The 21,438-nt window shown below is 41.6% G+C and overlaps 1 protein-coding gene across 3 annotated transcripts in view; it reads right to left on the bottom strand.

The window, feature by feature from the left end:
- Positions 1-1,014: 1,014 nt before the first annotated feature.
- LOC126475169 (tonsoku-like protein) overlaps positions 1,015-21,438 on the bottom strand; it is a 271,206-nt gene continuing 250,782 nt past the window's right edge. For 2 of the 3 annotated variants that reach the window (XM_050102798.1, XM_050102797.1), the window contains exons 24-26: positions 3,772-3,922; positions 1,865-2,126; positions 1,016-1,729 (exon numbers count right to left, since the gene is read on the bottom strand). In XM_050102798.1, the coding sequence (XP_049958755.1) occupies positions 1,438-1,729; positions 1,865-2,126; positions 3,772-3,922 (705 nt within the window). In that variant the 3' untranslated portion in view covers positions 1,016-1,437. Of the gene's footprint in view, positions 1,730-1,864; positions 2,127-3,771; positions 3,923-21,438 lie in introns of all 3 variants that reach the window. The other variant, XM_050102799.1, reaches the window with a different exon arrangement.

The following is a 21,438-nucleotide window of genomic DNA, read 5'->3' as shown; positions in this document are numbered from 1 at the left end:
TGCAGAGAGCAATGGTTGCTGATGCAGTTCTCTAGGATTAACGTCACTCCAAAATCGAAAGTTCTGCTTGTTCACATAACCAGAGAGATGGATGTGAGCTCCATCACTCATCCACAAATGGTTTACAATGTCCTCATCTTGATTAATCATGTAGAAATTTTTTTAGCAGAACTGGCTTTGGCTGACATAATCTGTTTCCTTAAGGGCCTGAACCATTTGGATCTTGTGGGGGTGAAAGTCCAAATCTTGGTGTAAAATTCTTCTTACCGTTCTGTTTAAAATCCCAATTGTAGCGCTGTGCCAGCGAGCTGAGTGATGAGGGCTTATCTCAGTGGCAACTCTTACATGTTCGATGTTTTCAGGTGTGTGTACAGTTTTTGGTCTCCCAGTTTCTTCTTTGTCGTTGACGTCTCTTCAAAGTTTTCAACCCATTTTTTATTGCACAGGCAGGTGGAAGCGGCCAATTCTGATGAATGTTGAAGTGGTTATGGAATGCATGAAGAGTTAGCTGGTACGAACTACTGTTTTCATAAAATGCTTTGACAGTGTACACACGATGCTGTGGTGTGCAGCACTCCAATATGACTAAATGATATTTCGCGCCAAACGTAACTGACACTACCCCCTCCAACTCTCTCCAATGCAGCTTGATTTGCATACTTTTTAGAATCGCTCGATATTTTGTCTCACTCTGTACTTTCCACATAGCTTTTGAACTCGATGTTTTAAATAAACTACAATGTATGCATCGTGTATGTAAAGACAGCACAGAGGAAAGGTAAATCTGATTTAATAAACTGGTAATGATGATCTATTAGCCTTTTTTATGATGCCAAATTTCAATCTTGTTGATCTGTGTAATTCCATAATATGTAGAACTAATCTCTAAACTGAGTCTCTTTCAAACAGTTTACCGAACACAGAGGTTTAGCTGAGTGTTCCACATAATATCACTGTCTCATCCACACAGATTCATCAGTGCACAGAAATGAATTACACAAAAGATATAATTGTAAGTGTAGGCTTCTGTGGCCGTTGTCACTGCCAATAAATTTTTTGATTCAGTGTATGTGACCCCTCTGTCAATATATAAAATTCCTCAGGATGTTTTGCTTGAGGAAGGCCATTTACAACATTGGAGAATTTTATGTACTGGCAATGTGGTCATATACCCTGAAAAATTTTATTGAGAAAAGATATAATTGTTTACAATTAAAACAAGCAAGCAGCCATCACTGCTATACAATTCATATCAAACAATATCGTGGTAACTCGAGCGAACATACAATACACCTGTTGTAAACAACAATATAATTGAATGGAGGATACCGACTTATTATGTGTTGCAATAACTATGTGATTGATGTATATGCCTTATAATCTATCTGGTAAAAAATGGTTGGTTTCAAAATTTTAATTCATAATGAATAAAACAAATTATGCATTTGAGGTTATGAACAATAGTCCTCCTGGAGCTTTACGGATGCTGCACTGTGCACCCCAATCAACAGTACTCAGATCTGCTGACACAATTATTTCTCTTGAATAACTCACAGGTGGAAGCCATGACAATGGTGAGGTGCCACTTAAGTGCAGTAACACAGAATTACAGCCTGAAAGGTCGATTTGTTGAATGCACAACTGCAAAAGGCGTCGTAGTGAAACAGATGTGAGAGCTGTGTTGCCTTGCAGACGGAGTCGCTTGAGGTTTGTTGCTTTTTGTAATGGCCTAAATTTGAAATGAGAAGAAAAAAATTAACTAATAGGCAATTTCAATAGGTTCTTTACTAAAGTCATGTTTATTATAACAGTTACTAAAAATTTATCGATTAGCACAATGATATAGCAGTCTTGTAGTTTTTACCTAAGTAGTTCCCATATATCTGTATCCTTTAAGTTACAGTTGGAGAGGTCCAAGCTTTCCAAATTCTCTGGCTCACAACCTGCACCAGCCAGAAAGATAGCTAAATCCCGGGCAATCGCACTACAGCCATCTTCACATCCTGACTGTGTGCTACCCAAATTAAGTTCCTTTATTTTTACTGCAGATATTTGTTTCAGGAAGTCTCGAGCTCCTTCGAGACCAAGACAATTAAAACTTACATCCAGTTCTTCAAGTAACTCAACTGCCAAAAAGGAAAGGAAGAGAAAATGACAAATATGTACCAAACTATACAAGAGGTTAGTTAGAAAAGAACTTTTGCTGAGAACAATGTTCAGAAAACTACACCTTGCACAAGATTTTATAAAATACATTTTACTGCACAAAGCAAGAAGAATATGCAATGCCTATGTGTGATCAGCTCATGAGACACCTCTTTGAAAAGATAAGACATTTTGATGTCACTTTTGTAACATTATTCTCTAACAAAGTCTGATTAAACAAAGTAAAATAACAAACAAGATATCATCGACACTGGATGGGGGGGGGGGGGGGGGGATCTTCACTATTGTTTATTAAATTTGACCTTAGTGACAATGGAAGTTAATTATGTTATGACAAAAAATTGTGTCAAATGATTTGAATCACTGACAGGTAACTAATATAACTGGATAGACAAAAAAGCTGTTCACCTAGCAGTGACGGGAGAAAATACATAAAAGTTAGTGAAATGTGAAAGCTTTCAGAGCCAGTGGCTCCTTCTTCTGATGGAAGGGTTGAAGAGAAAGGAAGAAAGATGAAGGAAAAGGACTGGTGAGGTTTAGGAAATGGGGAGGATTACAGAAAAGTTGCCCAGGATGAGAAGGAAAAACTGAATCATATTGTATCATCTAATTATATTATATTTTCAAAAATTAATTATTTTTATTGGCAGGTAGCTAAGTTAGTCTTAAATGCAAACAGACAGCTTATTTTATTAAATACAGTTACATATAGAGGGTGTGTCTCCTAAGAGCCATTAGCCACATTTCTCTGGCACTTCAGCAGATATTTGCATTTTCTTTTTTGCAATCTATAGCTGGAGTCAGGACAAACAAATACTGATCATCAAGTCTTTCATGTGATGCCCAATGCTCATAGAAAAATAATGGTTCATTTCCTGTTACGAGCAAAATGATTTTTAAAGTGAAATTTGATGTGCCCATTTGATAGAGCAGTCCCTAATTAGCTTGGAAGACTACCCAGTTCTCCGGCAGTGACAGCACCAACCAGGCCCACGCTGATTGCTACTGCCACTCAGTAGCACTGCTTAGTAGTAACTGCTGTTGGAATACTGGTTATTCACCATGCTTTACTGTCACTATTTGTTTGGGCGGCATCCAGCTACAGACTGCAAAAAATAAATTGCAAATATCTGCCAAAACACCAGAGAAAATCTCCCTGACAACTCTTAGGAGAAACACCCTGTATCTATATATAGACTTGTAGCAAAAATAGTATAGACTAACAATATACTTTCTGCCTACATTAAACTACTTTTCATTTTTTACATACTCATTAGAAAATGGGAAGTCTGTACCCCTGTACAAAAATTAACAACAGTAAAGAGTTGCAAAGTAACTGTTTATAATACTTCACACAAATGATACATGGAACAATTATATGGAACTGATGACAGAATTTTTTTGTGATGGTACTAAAAACCCAAATATGAAAAGCAAATCTTGATTTGTATTGACACAAAATTACAAATCACAGGACTGAAATTATTGCACATGTTAACAGAAAGTGAGTATACTGTTAAAAAAAAAACAGGTGTGTCCATAATTTGATAAAAAAATTAAATTATGCAATCAGAAGTTTAATTTATCAAACAAGGATATACATACGGCATTGATGCATATTTTCAGGTCCGCTAGTAAGTGAGCAAGCATGAAGATTCAGGGAAGTTAAGCTAGATAATGATGTGAATATCACTTGAAGGTGCTTCACAGCCTCCTGTCCCAAGGGATTGCAGCTCAGATTCAATCGATGGAGGCCCTATAGTGTTAAAAATTTCATTAATCATTTATACATAGGCAAACAGCAAATGAAAATCAATTGGAAAGATAAGCATTGTTTGGTTATTTAGGAATGACACAACTTTTTTGTAGATTTAAAAGAAAAACAACGCACACGCACACACACACACACACACACACACACACACACACACACACACACACACATACTAGTTCATTGGAAGTCAACAGAATAACGCTTAACAACGATAATAAAATTTTCATTGAGGCCAAAATGCAAAACAATTAGTGCCTGGTAAGCCAAAGATATTTAAATGTCAGTGAAGTTATTATATAAAACTTTTCACAATGCAAAAATTTAACATTCTCCCTTGTTTAATAACTTACAGACTCTCGTATTTTCCCATAACTTCCTTAGTCGGACCGCAAATAATGGGTTTCTTGATAAATTTACAAGTTAATTTTCTGTATCTACACTTGAAATGTTAACTTCACCAGCTGTAACTAATTCTCAAACACGGAATATGTTTTGTCCATCGGTGAAATTCAAGATTCTGTGTGAGTCAAACAGCAGCTTCATTGTCCACTCATAGACAAGGTTTCTAATCCTTTATCTGGCGAAGTTCAGTTAAAAGTCTCTTCATCCACACCATTTCTCACGCTGCTTCACTAACCACTGCAACTTCAGCTTCTGTAGTAGAGGTTGCAAGGGAAGTTCGTAGCTGACTCATCCAACTGACAGGTGCACCAAAGTACAGGCAGAGAACACCTGAGGTAGATCTTCCAGTCCCGAAATCACTTCCATGATCAGCATCATTAGAACAGTCAAGAATGTCTTTGTCTTCACCGTTTTTTTAAATAAGTCCATAGTCATATGTGCCTCTCAAATACTGAAAAATTCTTTTTACCCTTATTACATTACATTCTGTTGGATTTTCAAGACATCTAGATACTCCTCCAACAGCATATGCTATTGTCTCGTCTTGTCCCACAAATCAGATACATCAGGAATCCCAACCAGAGTTGCCACAAGTTTCCTCAAGTGAAATTCCCTTATATTTCCCCGATTTACGGACAAGTTTTAGGATTTTTCCCGATAAATTTTGAGATTTCAAGAGTAAGTGAAGACGTACGTTGACAACCTGTCTTTGCATCTATGGTACAAGAAAAAATAGTGCAAACGAGGAAATATCTAAAAAAAAATTGCGAGCAGATGGCGTTCCCTGATGTGAGCAAAAATCTTAAGTACTAACATCAACATCTTTTGTAATGAACTGTTTTTAGATGGAGGAAGTAAGCCAAATGGTGTATGTGTGATGTTACTTTATTTCAACAAAACGAAACACATCTGGTGACAAAAACATGCATTTCCTTGGAGTCAGAAGACAGATTTCAAATACCTTCACTGATTTCAGAAATAACCTCAGAAAAAAGTAGGCCTGTTGAAAGAAGTGTATAAGGTAGAGGATAATTGTGTAAACCAACACTGTAGGTGACCGACAATGGAATGTTGGTTCTACTATGTTCGTTATTGTCAGTTATTACCCACTGTGTTATATCTATTATTTTCAGGTATTGCGTGATTTTTCTTTCGAGAAATATAAGAATATATAGTGTACAAACTGCCAGCGACTGACACAATTTTCTTCTTCTTAACGTCTATACTTTCTAACATATAAACTGCTTTTGAAGTGCCAGACTGTACTAGAACAAATAGAAAGTCTATAAAATGCCACATGATACAACGTACTTGTGGTGAGACATTTGCAATTCCTGAAAACCATCACCCATGGCCTCTGGCCTGCTGAGGACCACCACAGTCCTGGGTCCATGGATAAACCATGAAACAGACCCGGCCTGAGGGCAGGTCGGTGAGACTACATCCAATGCACATTAGTGGGAAGCGAATGGCTTCTGATCGGCAGGCCCGATCCATTACACATACCTGCAGAAACATCCTGTGGTTTTAGCACAGAAATCCACTCATGTGGCCAACAATTCACAAGCCACAGACAGCATGTTGATGAAATGAGACCGCGGTGATCAATACATGCAACAGATAATTTGCTCAAGTACTCTGAGAATCAATAATAATGAGGACAGGTCACAACTCATCATAAAGATGATTGCTGAGCCACAGATAGGCCCATAGAAAAGACAATCATCCTCTCTCAACTAAATTTTCAGCCATAGCTTTCGTCAGAAAACAAGAGCACATGCACATTCACACTATCACTCAGACAAAACTCATGCACACATGATCATTGTCTCAGGCTGCTGCATCAACAATCTCTGAGAATCAGGTCCAAACAAACTGCTCCTCATGCTTCCCATTGGCGGCTGCAAGGCTAGTTGACAAGCAGTAGTAATGAGGGAGTATAGAAGCAGCCCATGTACTCAGCTGCACCCAGTTAGTGATGATGCATGACACCTCGGTAAACAAACCATTTCATCTACTGAGACAAAAACAAGATTTTTCCAGTGGTTTTTTTCCCCCCTAATTTCCCTGATGTGTTTGAAATTATCTGATATTCCCTGATTCCCAGAACCTGTGCCAACCCTGCCAACTGATCATCTTTAAGGATATTCAGCGTTCAAAGGTTTGTCTTCTGTGCCACCGTCTACAATCTCTCATGCCACAGTGCTTCAAAACCTTCTTGGTGCAGTGAGTCTGACTGACTTGAATTGACCCATCTTCTTTTCTATCAATTTCAAAGCCAAAGAAATATGATGCTGGCTTTGATTTTATTTTGAATTCTCTTTCAAGATTTCCAATATATTTTTTAAGTTCACTGTCATTGTTTGCCGCAATCAATCCATCATCAACATCAAGTACGAAGAAAACCTTGTAAGAGTCTTTCTGTCTCATAAAGAGACAAGGAGCAGCTTCACTTCTTTTAAATCCTAATTCCATCACATAATTAGTGAATCCCTCATTACAGCAGTGGGTGCATTTTTCAGGCCATATAAGCTTTTCATTAATCGACATACCTGCCGAGAACCATCATTACAACCTTCAGGGTGTCATAAATGTAATTTCCTTCAGGTGGCCATAAAGAAAGGTGGTAGTCACATCTATATGTGCAGTGTTCACCTTATCTTTAGCTGCAACACTGAGTAATGTTCGAGTAGTCAACATCTTTGCCACAGGGCTGAAAGTCTGTTCATAATCAATCCCTTTCTTTTGAGGAAATCCTTTGATAAGCAATCTTGCTTTGAATCTGTCAACCAGCACATAAGCATTAGTCTTTAGTTGACATATCCACTTACATGGAATCGTCCTCTTTCCAGGAGGCAAATCTTCCACAGTCCACATCCATTTTCTTGATGTCCTGCCAATTCTTGATCCATTGCTGCTTTCCAGTCATCTCAGTCATCTCTTTGACTCAGATTCTGGTTCTAGTCATCTCAGTCATCTCGTTGACTCAGATTCTGGTTCCTTATAGATCATTAACTGCATTACATAGTGTTGGACTCCTTTCGGACATTTTAGCATTAAACATTCATGCAATTGTGGCCTAATTTTTCCACCATCAGATTGTTCTAATCTCTCTTCAGTTTCATCCTGTAAATCATCATAATTATCAAACTCAATTTGTTCTAAATTCGCTTCTGTTTCGCCCTGTAAATTATCATAATTATGAAACTCATTTCCTCTTGGAAACTTAATTTCACTTTGCTCCTAATTTTGTCTGATGACTCTGAGATTTCCAATGAGAGACATCAAGATCCATAGGAACTACTGGATTTTCCTTTTGCATTATTTTCTCTTCAAAAATAACATGCTGTGATCTCATTAACTGACAATTTTCTTACACCAGAGCCAATAACCATCGCCATGGTCATAGCCAATCAGAATCCCTTTTATTGCTTTTTGATCCATTTTCTCCCATGATTGTTTTGGAACATCATAACATTTAAACCCTATTATATGTAGGTGCTTCATGCCAGGCTTCTTTCGATACCACATTTCATATGGAGACATCCTTACAATACTGGACGGTCCCGTTTGATTCAGGATGCATGCTGCAGAATTTTTATCATTTCAGCTCAAAATTACTGAGGAATGTTTCCATGAGCATGCATCACAGCCCTGGCTGTTTCAACAAGAGTACGATTTTCTCTTTCACTGCATCCATTTTGCTGCGGTGTGTATAGAAGATTAAAATGTTGTAAAATCTCCCTTGTCTGCTTATTGTTGAACTCTCCTCCATTATCACTTAAGAGGTTTTTGACTGTATGCACAGCAGTCTTTCTTTCAGTTATGAACAGTCTTAATTTATTATGAACTGATTTTTCCCTGTCGAAATAAAATTTCTTGATCACATGATTTGGCTTCTTACAGTAATGACAGACAACTTTCTCTTCCCACTATAGTTGCATAGGAGACAGTTTCAATGACTTACTTATAAGAGCCTCTTGAGGTGTAGAATCTCCTCCTTTATTCGACAATGCTTTCTCATATGCACAAAGTTGAGCTGCCAAGTTATCAACAGTCTATCACTTTTTGACATAAGCATCCAACTGGATTTAAATGAAAAATACTCATCGGGTAGTGTGCCTACAATTTTACAGATTAAAAATAAATTGGGTAATTCCAGATTTCTACATCTTTGGCCTTTTCTTGCTTCAAACCATTCCACACATTTTTCAGTTTCATATATGAGTTGCTACATCATCCCTAGAATGTTTCACATATCCAAAAAATCTTAAACAAAGGTCAAAAACTTTATCTTCCAAAAACCCTATCAAATAATTTACACAATTCTGCTCATACTTCTCGAGATGTATAAGACACTTTATTTTCTGCAATGTTTCCTCAATCATATTCATAGTCAATACAATTAAAGCATTGCTGTCAGCCTTAAGATAATTATTTGGTTTGTTTTTATATGTCTCTTTTTCTTGAGCAGTGGCATCTTCTGCCAGTTCTACAGGTTTAACTAACCCACCTTCAATAATATCAAGTGCTCCAGGAATACCATGTGGACAGATATTTGCTTTGTATTTCAATTTGATTGCCCTTCCAGTAAACCAATGTATATTACTGTTGCCGAATCCATAGTCGAACTTCACTCCAAAAGTAACACTGATGTACAAAGTTGCAATATGCGAATTTCAAAATTTACACTTCATGTACATATAAAACTTACAGCTTGTGTTTCTTCAATTCCTGCAGTAGTGCACCTAGGCCCATAACCTGTTTGGTTATTTAGGAATGATACAAGTTTTTCACAGGAAAAAAAAAAACTTAAGTGAAGTTATTGAATTAAACTGTTCACAATACAAAACTTTACCAGGCATAATGTTATAAAGATTTTACAAGCTCTTAGTAGATCTTTTTCAATTTCAGAAGAAAGGGAACAAATTACAAAATGTGCACACAATTAAAGACTTTTATAGTGAACTATACTCTCTATGCTGAAGGAAAAAAATTCTATGAATTTCAGGATGTATTTCCATTGTGAGTTATGAAAATATTTTGAATAGTGCAAAAGTATTTCAGTGGTTTATTCAACTTTGATGCTATCTATAATACTTGGCTTGCTTTTTTAATTTCATGTTTGTTCATCTTAATGGATTTATTGTATAACTTTCATGATTTCTATTTTTTAATGTTGACTGGTGTAACTGAAGCTGAACACAATGTGTTTCGAAAGCTACATTTTTTTTGGGTCATTAAAGGGTAGCCCAGGATCAACATACGATTAGATGAACGTGAGAAATTTCCCAGACCTGTATTTGAATCGGATGGTAGAATCAACATTTAGCACCCCTGACCTGCACCAAGTTAATCCTCATCTCACCTGTTTGTCATAATTACGCATCGTGCCAACTGGACTGTAGAATTCGTAGCTATGTGACTGGATGTGACAGTGTATTGCACCCACATACTTAGACAAGGTCCTAGTCACAAAGAGCACATCATTTAGGCCTTGAAATATCATACTTCTTTCCCTCTCTTTAAATTTTTTTAACTGATATGAGTGGGATTAAGTATAGGTGTACACACCTATAATATAGTATGGCTGTGTTTCTCCAAGTGCACTACAACAGCTCTGTCATTTAAATCTGCATGCAGAATCTGCAAGTCATCACAAGTCGTCTTTTTCCACAGACTAATGGTAAACCACTGTTGTGATTTCTTCACGCATCAAGAGGAATGGCAACCCTATGGGAAAAGGGGGCTAACAACTGGCACATCTATTGCTGCTCTGTCTGTGTGTTGAGAATTGGTGACAGATTCCATGCAGTGGGGTGTTAGGCTGGATCCTTTCTACAGCTCAGTAAGGGTTGAACGAAGCGACTGATTGAAGGCAATATTTCAGCAGTTATGTAAAGGTTCATATCCATCTTGACTACAGATCAGCACCGAAACTGCAGCCACGCAAAGGAATTGGCATAATTTTCTGTGAACCGAGTGACAATGAAGAAAACCCAAGACAGATAGTGCCTGCTAAAGCTGCAGTATTTCTCTTCACAATTGGCAAAGTTAAATCAGCAGTTCAGTGATGTCACAAACAATGATTGTTTTAAATCTGAGAGAATTATGTAATTAATAACAAATCTGTATCCGGATTCCAGGAGGGGGCAAGTGACCACTCTTGCTCCCACCTCCCGCCCAATCTCCCCCAACCCTTGCTGGCACCTATCATTCCATGTATGGAATAAGCAGGGTAATTTTTACACATTAAACTGTCTGAAGTTTAGAAAATTTTTCAGGATTATGATATGTACCCATATCTGCATGACAACAATACAATCTAATGAAATATACTTACTGCTGAAATGTACAATTAGGCTCAGTTAGCAGCAATCAGGCAGGACAATTTTAAGTTCTTTCTTACGTTAGTTTGTGAGGATCCTGTATCCTCCCATATTAATACATTAGTTATTCTTTGTGACATTTGTCAAAGATTATCAATTAGCTTCATCACAGATTATGTATTATATTGCTGCAGCTGCCACTGCTTTGGCAAAGTTCAGCATTTTAGAGTAATCTGTGCCCACTGCCAAGGCCTTCAGATATAGCGATTACTGTTGCTCCACATGCAGGTGTTTTGCATTGCACAGTCACTACAGTTCGGAATTGGTTCGAGTTAGTCATTGGTCAGTCCCACTTGCTAATGTGTTTACAGGCTAATTATCTGCACTGCTTTATATGCCCGTAAGGTTTCAGTGTGAACCACAGCACCATAAACTTAGCTAAAACTGGGTGTAGGTAAATTGATTGAAATGAGCAATGATTCTGTGAAAAACTGTAAAGTTTGTGATTCACTAATGATATCAATCAAATGTGCCGTTGTCAGAGTCCATAAATTACCAAAGAAAGAAAATATCTCATTAGCTCCTTTGAGTTGAGAGCGATACAGTGGCATTATTTAATGTAAGCCAAACTACAAGATGTCAACATATATATGGAGACCAGTTCAAGGAGGTCATATACTGCAAACTTTGGATCCAGAGTCCAATTACCAACAGAAATGCACAGTGAGTAAGCTGAGATTTTCAGCAACACCTAGCTTTTCATGCAGTGTTGAAATAGAGAAAAGATACACACAGTGGACTATTCTGTGTGCAGTATAACAATGGCAAGTGAAACTGAGAATGGTGATGTAAGTAATGGAGATGACTGTTGATCAGGATGGTTTTGATATGGAACCTATTCATGTATCAGGATTAATTAACGAAATTCAAACTGTACAAGCAATTGAAAATGAAAGTTGAAATCTGACTATGAACACTGAATCATAAGAGGCATTGGTCAGCAACAATCAAGTTGAAAACATAGGGAGGGTGGGCATGTTAATGCAGTTGTTACAAAAAGTGGTCGCAGGTTTCAGAACAGATATTCAGAAGTTAACCGATGGTAATCACAATTTGAATAAAAGTCTAGATGATCATGAGCAAAATTTGAACAAAGAACTAGATAATCATGAAAGAAAAATGAAGGCAGATAACCAATGACTGAGTCAAGAATTGAAGGTAGATAACCAATGACTGAAAATAGTTTTGAACAAAATATTGACACACCTGCCAACTTTCAAAAACAAAAAAATCAGAAATATGAATGACCTAAAACAGTGGCTCATTTTTAAATAACCTTAAAACAATTGATGTGTGCCTTTCTGAATCATATCACAAAGCTACACAACAGCTATAAAAATGTAAATGAAAACACTAGAACTACCCAAAATGTTGATTCGTAAAACAAGGGAAAGTCAACCACTTACCTACAGCGGACTGGTGCGTAATCCACAGAAATATGCAATAGAAAACAGTTAACTTGCAATTTATTTCTGTTACATCACTTCGATCATAAGCTTTAATGCTCTTGTTTCTAACTTTTTAAAATTATGTAAATTTTCTATTACTTGTTTCTGTGCATCCCACAACTTCCTAGCTCTACAGCACTTGAAGGGCCTTGGCCTGCTCTATGACATCACTCCATTTATCCTTGTCCAGCATCTTGCTTCTCCATCCTCTGACACCAATAATTTTTAAATCCTACAGTATGTCATCCAAGTAACAAAGTCTTGGTCTTCCCCTGCTTCTTTGTTCCACTGGGTTTTGCAACAGTGCTGTTTTTGTTGGGTTCTCATGTGCCACACGAAAAACATGGTCAGCTCATTTCAGGCAGTTTATTTTAATTACCTTTATTATTTCAAGACCTTTGTATAATCCTCCGTCTTCATTAGTTGCCCCATATATTTTGTGTAACACCTTTTGTTTAAAATATTCTATGAGCTCTTCACACCCATTATATCAGTGTCCCAGTTTCTGAGACATATGTTCATACTGGAAGTATTAAAGTTTTATTCAGTTGACGATTTGTTCTTCTGGACTGATTCTTGGACTAAGTTGTGAAGACAGACCATAATAGCATTTCTTAGATAGGTGGATGTGCTGCTTTATTTCCTTACTAATATCGTTCTGTGATGTTACCAGTGTTCCTAGACAGACAAATTCACTAACAGATTCTAATTGCACTTGGTAAATTTCTAAAACTGTAGTCTGGTCGTATTATTCGCATGCATCTGGTTTGACTGATGTTCACTTCCAGTGCCATTTCTATTGCTGTTATCACTAGTGCCCTATATGTTTCTTTAGCAGCTAGTTCTGTTATTGCAATAATATCCACATCATCTGCATAGGGCAGAAGCTGCAGCATTCTATTGTATATTGTGCTTGTTGTGTTGATTTGAGCTGTCCTTATTACCTTCTCTAGTGCAATGCTGAAAATCACATATGAAAGTGCATCCCCTTGCCTCAGTCCACAGTTAGTTTCAAAATTTAGTACTAAATTTCCTTGGGTCCATACTCTTCAATCTATTTTCCCCAAAATCAAACATATGAAGTGTATTAATTGTTTATGGTATGCCCAGTTCATTCATGTCTTCAAGAGGCTTACTTCTTTTTAAAGTGTCATTTGCAGCTTTAAAAATCAACAAATATATTATGTGTTTCTATATTACATTTGGTCAATAGTTGACTTGCCAGATCTAAAGCCTGCCTGATATCTCCCAACCACTTTTTCTGCAAAAGAATTTACACAGTCACAACGCATGGAGGAGAATACTTTATATGCGGTATTTAATAATGTTATTCCCCTATAGTTTTACATTCCAGGATGTCCCCTTTCTTATGCACAGCACGTATCACACCAATATTCCAATCATTTTGGATGACTTTTTGCTTCCACTTATCTGAGATGCATCTAACTAAATTTTCTCCACCACATTTAATAAGCTCAACTGGCAGGCTGTCATTGCCAGGTGACTTATTGTTGGCTAGTTTCTTTACTGCTAGCCGAACCTCTTGTGTTGAGGGCATCCCATTTTCCTCTTCTTCCACTTCTTGGTTTTCAGTTAGCTCACATGTGTCAGTATTCACGGAGTCTGATAATTCCTTAAAAGTACTCTGTCCAACAACGTAACACTCCTCCTTGCGATGCTACTACTTCACAATTTTTCCCTCTATACTGTGTTGCTTTGGTTGAAATTCTTTTCTAAGGTTATTGACCTTTCTGTAGAATTTACTGCTTTCATTAGTGCGTATTCAATGTCCTGCAACTGTCTTTCGTTAAAGCTTCTCTTCTTTGCTTTCAATATCTGCTTTTTTGCACACCTTTTTTTTCTATACAGTCAACTACAAGCATTCTCATTCTTCTGGCCTGCATCTTTTTATATGCTTCATTATTTGTTCTTGTTGTCTCCTCATACTCTTCATGATACCATTCATTCCTTCTGGTCTATTGTTCCTCTGGTACTGTGTGCTGTGGAATTTGAATCCCCGTCAGACGTCATGGACGTCAAAGACCCCTACAGGTCTCTGCACCACCGCGCTGTAAGCTATGGCGGCGCACGCCACCTGGCCGCTATTAGTGTGAGGGCGCCACAGTGGAACACGTGGTGCCAGCGGCCAATAGCGGCACCCTCGATAGCGTACTTAAGCGCCTCCCTCTCGCTTAGTCAGTCTGTCTAATCTCGAGTACGTCTGTGGACACATCGTCTCGCGTTAGACAGCTTACTTACTTTCTTGTTGTGTGTATGAGTGGACGTGTTTTTTAGGTTTCCTTGTGGCTCCGTTCTTCGATCTTGTTGTTGTTTGTTCTGTCCTTCGTTGGTCGTGTCCGTCCCTTCCTTTTATGTTGTTGTTGTTCGCGGGCCTCTCTGCGGGTCCCGCAGCGCTTGCCGTCATTTACACCTCGCGACCGTTCCAGACGAAGTTGCAACATTTTTGGCAACGAGGATGGGATTCGCCCTTCAGGTCGTAATGTGGCGGCTATTGAGGCCATTCCTCGTCCCAAGGACCTATCTGTACTGCAGGTGTTTTTGGGCAAGGTTACTTATTACTTAAAGTTCTTGCCCCAGGCTGCCTCCGTTACTTGGACTCCTGCCTGTGACACAGGCTTTTCTCCATTTAAAGGCAATGCTGAATTCCGGCCCTTGCCTTACTTCCTTCTCTCTGGACTGCTCCTTGGTTGTGGCGGCTGATACATCGGCATACGGCATTGGGGCCGTCCTCGCGCACCGGCATGCCAATGGCTCCGAACAGCCCATCGCTTACGCCTCTAAGACGTTGACCCCAGCACAACGGAACTACTCCCAGATTGAAAAGGAGGCCTTGGCAATCGTGTTCGCCGTCCAAAAATTTCATACCTATCTCTTTGGGGCAAAGTTCTCCCTCCTGACGGACCATAAACCCTTGGTTACACTTTTCGGACCCCACTCTCACCTTCCAGTGCAGACAGCTCAACATCTCCAGCGCTGGGCTTTGTTTTTACTTAATTACGCTTACACCATCCGGTATAGGCCCACCAGCCACCATGCTAATGCGGACACTTTGTCACGTCTCCCAGCAGGCCCCGATCCTGCCTTTGACCAACAGGAGGTCCTCTGCTTTCACATTGATTCCGCCCGCCCAGATGTGCTGGACAGTCTGCCTCTTACGGCTGCTCACATTGCTGCAGCTACCTGCTGCGACCCTGTCTTGCGGCAGGTTCTCAACTACGAGGTCCACAGGTGGCCATCCTATGTTACTCGTCGGATGCAGTCCAATTTCAGCCCCTGGCGCCACCTGTCCCGCAGGCTCTCTGTGGTTGATGATGTCCTTCTGTTGGCCACGGAGTCGGTTGCCCAACGGGTGGTCATCCCTCCGGAATTGCAGCTTTGGGTGCTCAGTCTGTTACACCACGGGCACTGGGGTATGTCCCGTATGAAAGTTTTGGCTCACCGGCATGTGTATTGGCCTGGCATAAATGGCGATATTGAGCACCTGGTCAGTGGGTGCACCGTCTGTGCGCATCACCAGGCAAGCCCCCCTCAGTCGTCTGCACCCTGGCCTGTGCCTCGCCGGCCCTAGGATCACATCCATATTGATTTTGTGGGCCCATTTTTGGTGTCCATGTGGTTACTCATCATTGATGCCTACTCCAAATACCCATATGTTGTCCGCATGGCATCCGCTACCACGGAGGCAATACTCACGGCCCTGGCCCAGGTTCTCAGCACTGAGCGCCTGCCACACACGTTGGTCTCCGATAATGGTCCCCAATTCACGGCGTCGTCCTTCCACGACTTCTGTCAGGCCAATGGTATCAAACATATCTGTAGCCCCCCTTTCCACCCTTCGTCCAATGGCGCGGCAGAGAGGCTTGTCCGCACTTTTAAACACCAGTTGACTGAGGCAGTCGACACATCTCCGACCACATCGGCCGTTACCCTCTTTTTGAGCACCTATCGCACTATGCCATTTGACGGATGCAGTCCGGCAGAGCTTCTTCATAGGCAACAGCCGCGGACCATGCTCCACTTGCTGATGCCACCCTCCTCCCACCCCCACTCCTGGCCCTCACAGCGGTATGCCCTGGCACGGCCGTGTGGATCCGCGAGTATGGGCGCAAGGTTGGTTGGACACCTGCCACGGGCGTCGCGGCCCATGGCCGGTGACTTTGGTGCAGACGTTGAAACAGTTGGAGCGCCGCCACCTCTTTCCCTACCTCCTTCAGGTACGGACGTGGTCCTTGAGTCACTGTCCCTGTCCCCGGTTGCTGTCTCCCTGCAGGCCTGCTGCCGGCCCTCTCCGCCTCCGGGTGGATAGGCGGCTCCCTCCCCCGCCCAGGACTCTGGATTGGCTGTCATGGATACCTCGGACGTCCCTTCCTCGCCGCCACTTGTGGTTGATGCACCCAGTTCCTCTTCCCACTGCCGTCCACCTCAGCACCGTCTGGGGCGTTTCCACCCCTATGGACAAGTTTCAGCGGGGAAGGATCTGATACCACTCACCGCGGAATTTGAATCCCCGCCAGACGTCATGGACGTCGAAGACCCCTAAGAGGTCTCTCCACCATCGTGCCATAGGCTGTGGCGGTACGCGCCTCCTGGGCCGCTTTTAGTGTGAGGGCGCCACAGTGGAACATGTGGTTCCAGCGGCCAATAGCAGCGCTCCGATAGCGTACTTAAGCACCTGCCTCTCACTCAGCCAGCCAGTCTAATCTCGTATACGTCTGTGGACACATCGCCTCGAGTTAGACAGCCTACTTACTTTCTTGTTCTGTGTACAAGTGGACTTGTTTGTTAGTTTTCCTTGTGGCTCCGTTCTTCGATCTTGTTGTTGTTTGTCCTGTCCTTCGTTGGTCGTGTCCATCCTCTCCTATTGTGTTGTTGCTCGTGGGCTTCTCCATGGGTCCCGCTGTGCTTGCCGTCATTTCCACCCCGCGACCGTTCTGTTCACAGTTACAACAGTTCCACACCAATCACTTCCACTGCAGCAGTCTGTACTTCGTTTCTGATTTTGTTCCACTGCCCATTTATGTTATGATTATACTTCTGTGGGATCCCTCTCAATCTATTTTCCGAATTAGTAGCTTGGTACTCAGCCTTCATTGGGTTCTTAAGTTCTTGGGATGTTATACTTATTTTGTCATTCTTGTCTTCCTTGGGTTCTTAAGTTCTTGGGATGTTATACTTATTTTGTACAACAGAACCATGCCAGGTATCTACTAATATATGATAAATTTGGTTTATAGTAGTGTTGTCTAGTGACACTCAGGTCATTTTGCATACATTCGTATTGTGGAACCACACAGTATAACTGTCATGTTAAGTGATGCAGCAAAATTCCATTGTTATTACTCTCTTTAAGGACCCTGTATTTACCAATGGCAGGGGAGAAAACCAGTGCCTGCCCTACCTTAACATTAATGTCTCCTATCATCATTTTTACATGACTTTTTTGGACACTGTTGATAAGCTTGTTCCAGTTGTCCACAGAAGATCTCCTTCTGTCTTCTCCTCTAACAGGGGAATGTGCATTTAGGGGGACTGTACTTAACATAATTTCCCCTTTAGTCACATATAACATATCCTTGGATTTATTGCTCTAAATCTTATCACTGGTTGTTCAATGTTTTGGTTGACTACAAATCCCACATCAAATACGTGTTCACTATTGTGGCCACTGTAGTACATAGTACACTGCTGCTTCTGGAAGGTGCACTGTTCAGTCCATCTTATCTCTTGCAAGGCCATAATATCCACCTAGTATGTTGTCACTATTTCAATCAGGCTTCCAAGGACTCCAATTCTATATAATGTCTGTATATTCCATGTTCCAATTCTCATATTCCTTGTTACTTTGCCTTAGGGTCTGCCTGGCTGTCTTTCATGGAGCTTCCATAATACGACTTTCTTCCAGGTGTCTGCCCACAGCCCACACCCTATTCTCCGCAGGACTACTTCTCCCGCTCTTGTCTGCCCTGACCCTGTTTCCAATGAGGATGGGTACCCAACCTTCCACAGGGTTGCTCAGGTTCTCCGACTTCACCAACTTGGAGGTGAGTAGCAGTAGCTAAGTGACCTTCACGTGCTTCGTCATATTTTACACATCACAACCCCATTTGAACCCCCTGGTAAGGTATTATTTTATGTATTTTGCCATTAGGGAATGACCGCCATTGTTATACAAAAAGTTGGTTCAGTGGCCCTGTAGCGTACTCCACGTAATTGGTATTAGGTAGCGAGTTTTTGGTTGTAAATAAAAAAAGTATGACTGCTGTAAAAGTGTTCACCATATTGTTTTGTGATGGACACACGGAAATTGTAAACACAGGCCTGCCAACTGGCTCTTCAAAACTGCTTCTTTAAGTTTTCAGGAGAGCTTCTACCTTTATGTGTAAGCCTGTGGTGTCTACTTTCTCCTAATAAAATTTTACACATTATATGTCAGTGTGTTGCACTGTTAGCTGGTATTTCATATTTTCAGAGAAACTGTGTCATGAAAGAAATCAATAAAATCATAATAATACACTACTGTTTGTAAAAAGTGAAACACTCAGAAACAATCATTTGCCACATGCTACAATAAGAGGACATGTAGAACAGTGGAACCATAATAAGTGATTTAAATGGGAGATAGATGGTGAGCATGTAGGCCCAATGGCGCCCTCTTTTGTGTGACCGGACAGATTAGTGTTGCACAACGCTCAATCAGAGCAGAGCGGTCACAAGAAGTGGAAAAGAAACAAAGTGCCATCAGGTCTTGCCCACATCACAGGGTGGAATATCTGCATGTGAGAGTGTTCAAACGAAGCACAATGGCTGGTCTCTGGGAGGCAGGTCTGTCTATCCACAACACTGTGACATGTACAGGGCATGCTGCTTCAATAATGAGGAACATGTGGAACCAGTGGAGAGAAGCACTGATGGGGCACTGGACAACACAATGTGACCACAGCATGAGATGACCATCATCTTGTCCGCTTGGCCGTAACGGACAGAACAGGTTTGTCCACAGTGTTGGTGTGATGTTGGAGCACTGCAACAGGTGTGGACATATGTCCATTGATGGTTTTATGCCATCTTCTGCAGTGTGGACTATTGGCATGAATGCCACTGCATCAGCTTCCACTGAAAGAACCCAACAACATTTCAGACTGCAAAGGGCACATGAATGACGACATTAGTGTGCTGAGTGACAAAATGTAATGTTTTTGGATGAGTCCCACTTCAATTTGTTATACAGTGATGGCTGCATATGTGTTCAACACCGCCGCTGTGAACAGAATGGGGCAGACCGTATTGTTGAGTGGTGTAGCAGACAGGTGCCAAGTGTGATGGTTCGGGTTGCCACTGCCTATAACATGCGATCTCATCCTCTACATCTTGAGGATAATCTGAAAAACCATCGCTACATCACAGACGTATTACAGCTCAAGCCATTGCCCCTCCTGCAGTCCATTCCATATGCCATATTTCAGCAGGACAACGCCCAGCCACATGCAGTGAGGAATGTGCACGTCTTTTTCGAAGAATGACTGAACTTGTTTGTTCAGGTCCTCCTGCAGTCACAGTCGAAGCTTTGTGGATGTGCTTACAAACTACATGGCTGAGTACTCCTCAGCAGCATATTCAGGCACTTGTTGATTCCATGCCACGACGTCTAGCAGCTCTGATTGCAGCATGTGGTGGCGTTACTCCATACTGAATTTCCACAGTCACAGTGCATGTACAGGTCTGTTGATTGGTTGGTTAGTGGGATTGAAGGGACCAGACTACTAGGGACATCGGTCCCTTTTTCCACGAACTTGAAACACCCACAAAGAATAAGAACAAACAATGGAGATGACGAGATGACACAGGACAAGAAAGACACAGGCAGAGACCAGAAAAAAGGAATTAAAATCACACCGAGTGTGACAGTGGTTGGCCGACCGTAGAAACAAAGCCAACCACCAAGAAACACACTAAAAATCCCAGTCCAATATCGTAGGCCAAAGGCCAGACCCAACAACAACAACAAAGAAAAAAGACAAACACTTAGATCAAGCGATAAAAACCCACTGCATGAATAAAACTAAAAACTAAATCTGCCATCGCAATATCATTTGAAAAAAGTGCAGGAAGCATATCAGGCAGCGCAAGCGTCTGCCTGAGCGGAGTTAAAAGCGGGCAGTCCAACAAGATGTGGACCACCGCCAAAGCTGACCCTCAGCGACATAAGGGTGGGTCCTCATGGCACAATAAATAGCTGTGTGTTATCCAGGTGTGGCCAATGCGCAGCCGGCAGAGGACAACAGAGTCCTTGCAAAAGACCTGCAAGGAAGAGTGCCACCCACCGGTATCCTCCTCGATGGCCCGAAGTTTGTTGGGGGAAGGAAAGGTGCGCCATTCTTCACCCCAGGTGGGAAGTACCTTCTGCCTCAAAACTGACCTGAGGTCACTCTCCGAAAGGTCAATTTCCAAGGCTGGTGCACCGACAGCCTGCTTGGCCAGCGTGTCAGCACGTTCATTTCCCGGGATGCCGACGTGACCCGGAGTCCACACAAAGACCACAGAGCGGCCGCAACGGGCAAGAGTATGGAGGGACTCCGGGATGGCCATAACCAGACAAGAGTGAGGGAAATACTGGTCGATAGGTTGTAAACCACTCAGGGAGTCACTACAGATAACAAAGGACACTCAGGAGCGGATATACCCTAGGGTGCGAGAGATGGCGACCAGCTCGGCAGTGAAAACACTGCAGCCAGCCGGCAATGAGTGTTGTTCATAATGATATCCTAGAGAAAGAGCATAACCAACACGACCAGCAACCATCGGACTGTCAGTAGAGACCACGTCAAAGCTTTGAAATGTGGCAAGGACTGAAAGAAACCAGCGGCGGAGGGCCTCAGGAGGGACTGAGTCCTTCGAGCCCTGTGCCAAATCGAGCTGAAGGCATGGGCGGGGCACACACCACAGAGGGGTCCGGAAAAGAGGTGGAAGAGGGAAAACCTCAAGCCCAGAGAGAAGAGCTCTGACGCAAACTGCGATCTTACACCCTGACCGGGGCCACCATTCTGGAAGATGGACGACCGACTGAGGGAATAGGAGATGATAATTGGGATGCTCAGACAAACTACAAACGTGTGTAGCATAAGTGGCCAGTAATCGTTGGCACCAGATCCGCAATGGAGGGACACCCGCCTCTACAGGTATGCTGTTGACAGGGCTTATCCAGAAAGCTCCAGTGGCGAGTCAGATCCCGCTGTGAAGG

This window comes from Schistocerca serialis, chromosome 4, assembly GCF_023864345.2.
Source record: "Schistocerca serialis cubense isolate TAMUIC-IGC-003099 chromosome 4, iqSchSeri2.2, whole genome shotgun sequence".
Classification (NCBI taxonomy): domain Eukaryota; kingdom Metazoa; phylum Arthropoda; class Insecta; order Orthoptera; family Acrididae; genus Schistocerca; species Schistocerca serialis.
This window is presented reverse-complemented; position numbering and strand designations above follow the sequence as displayed.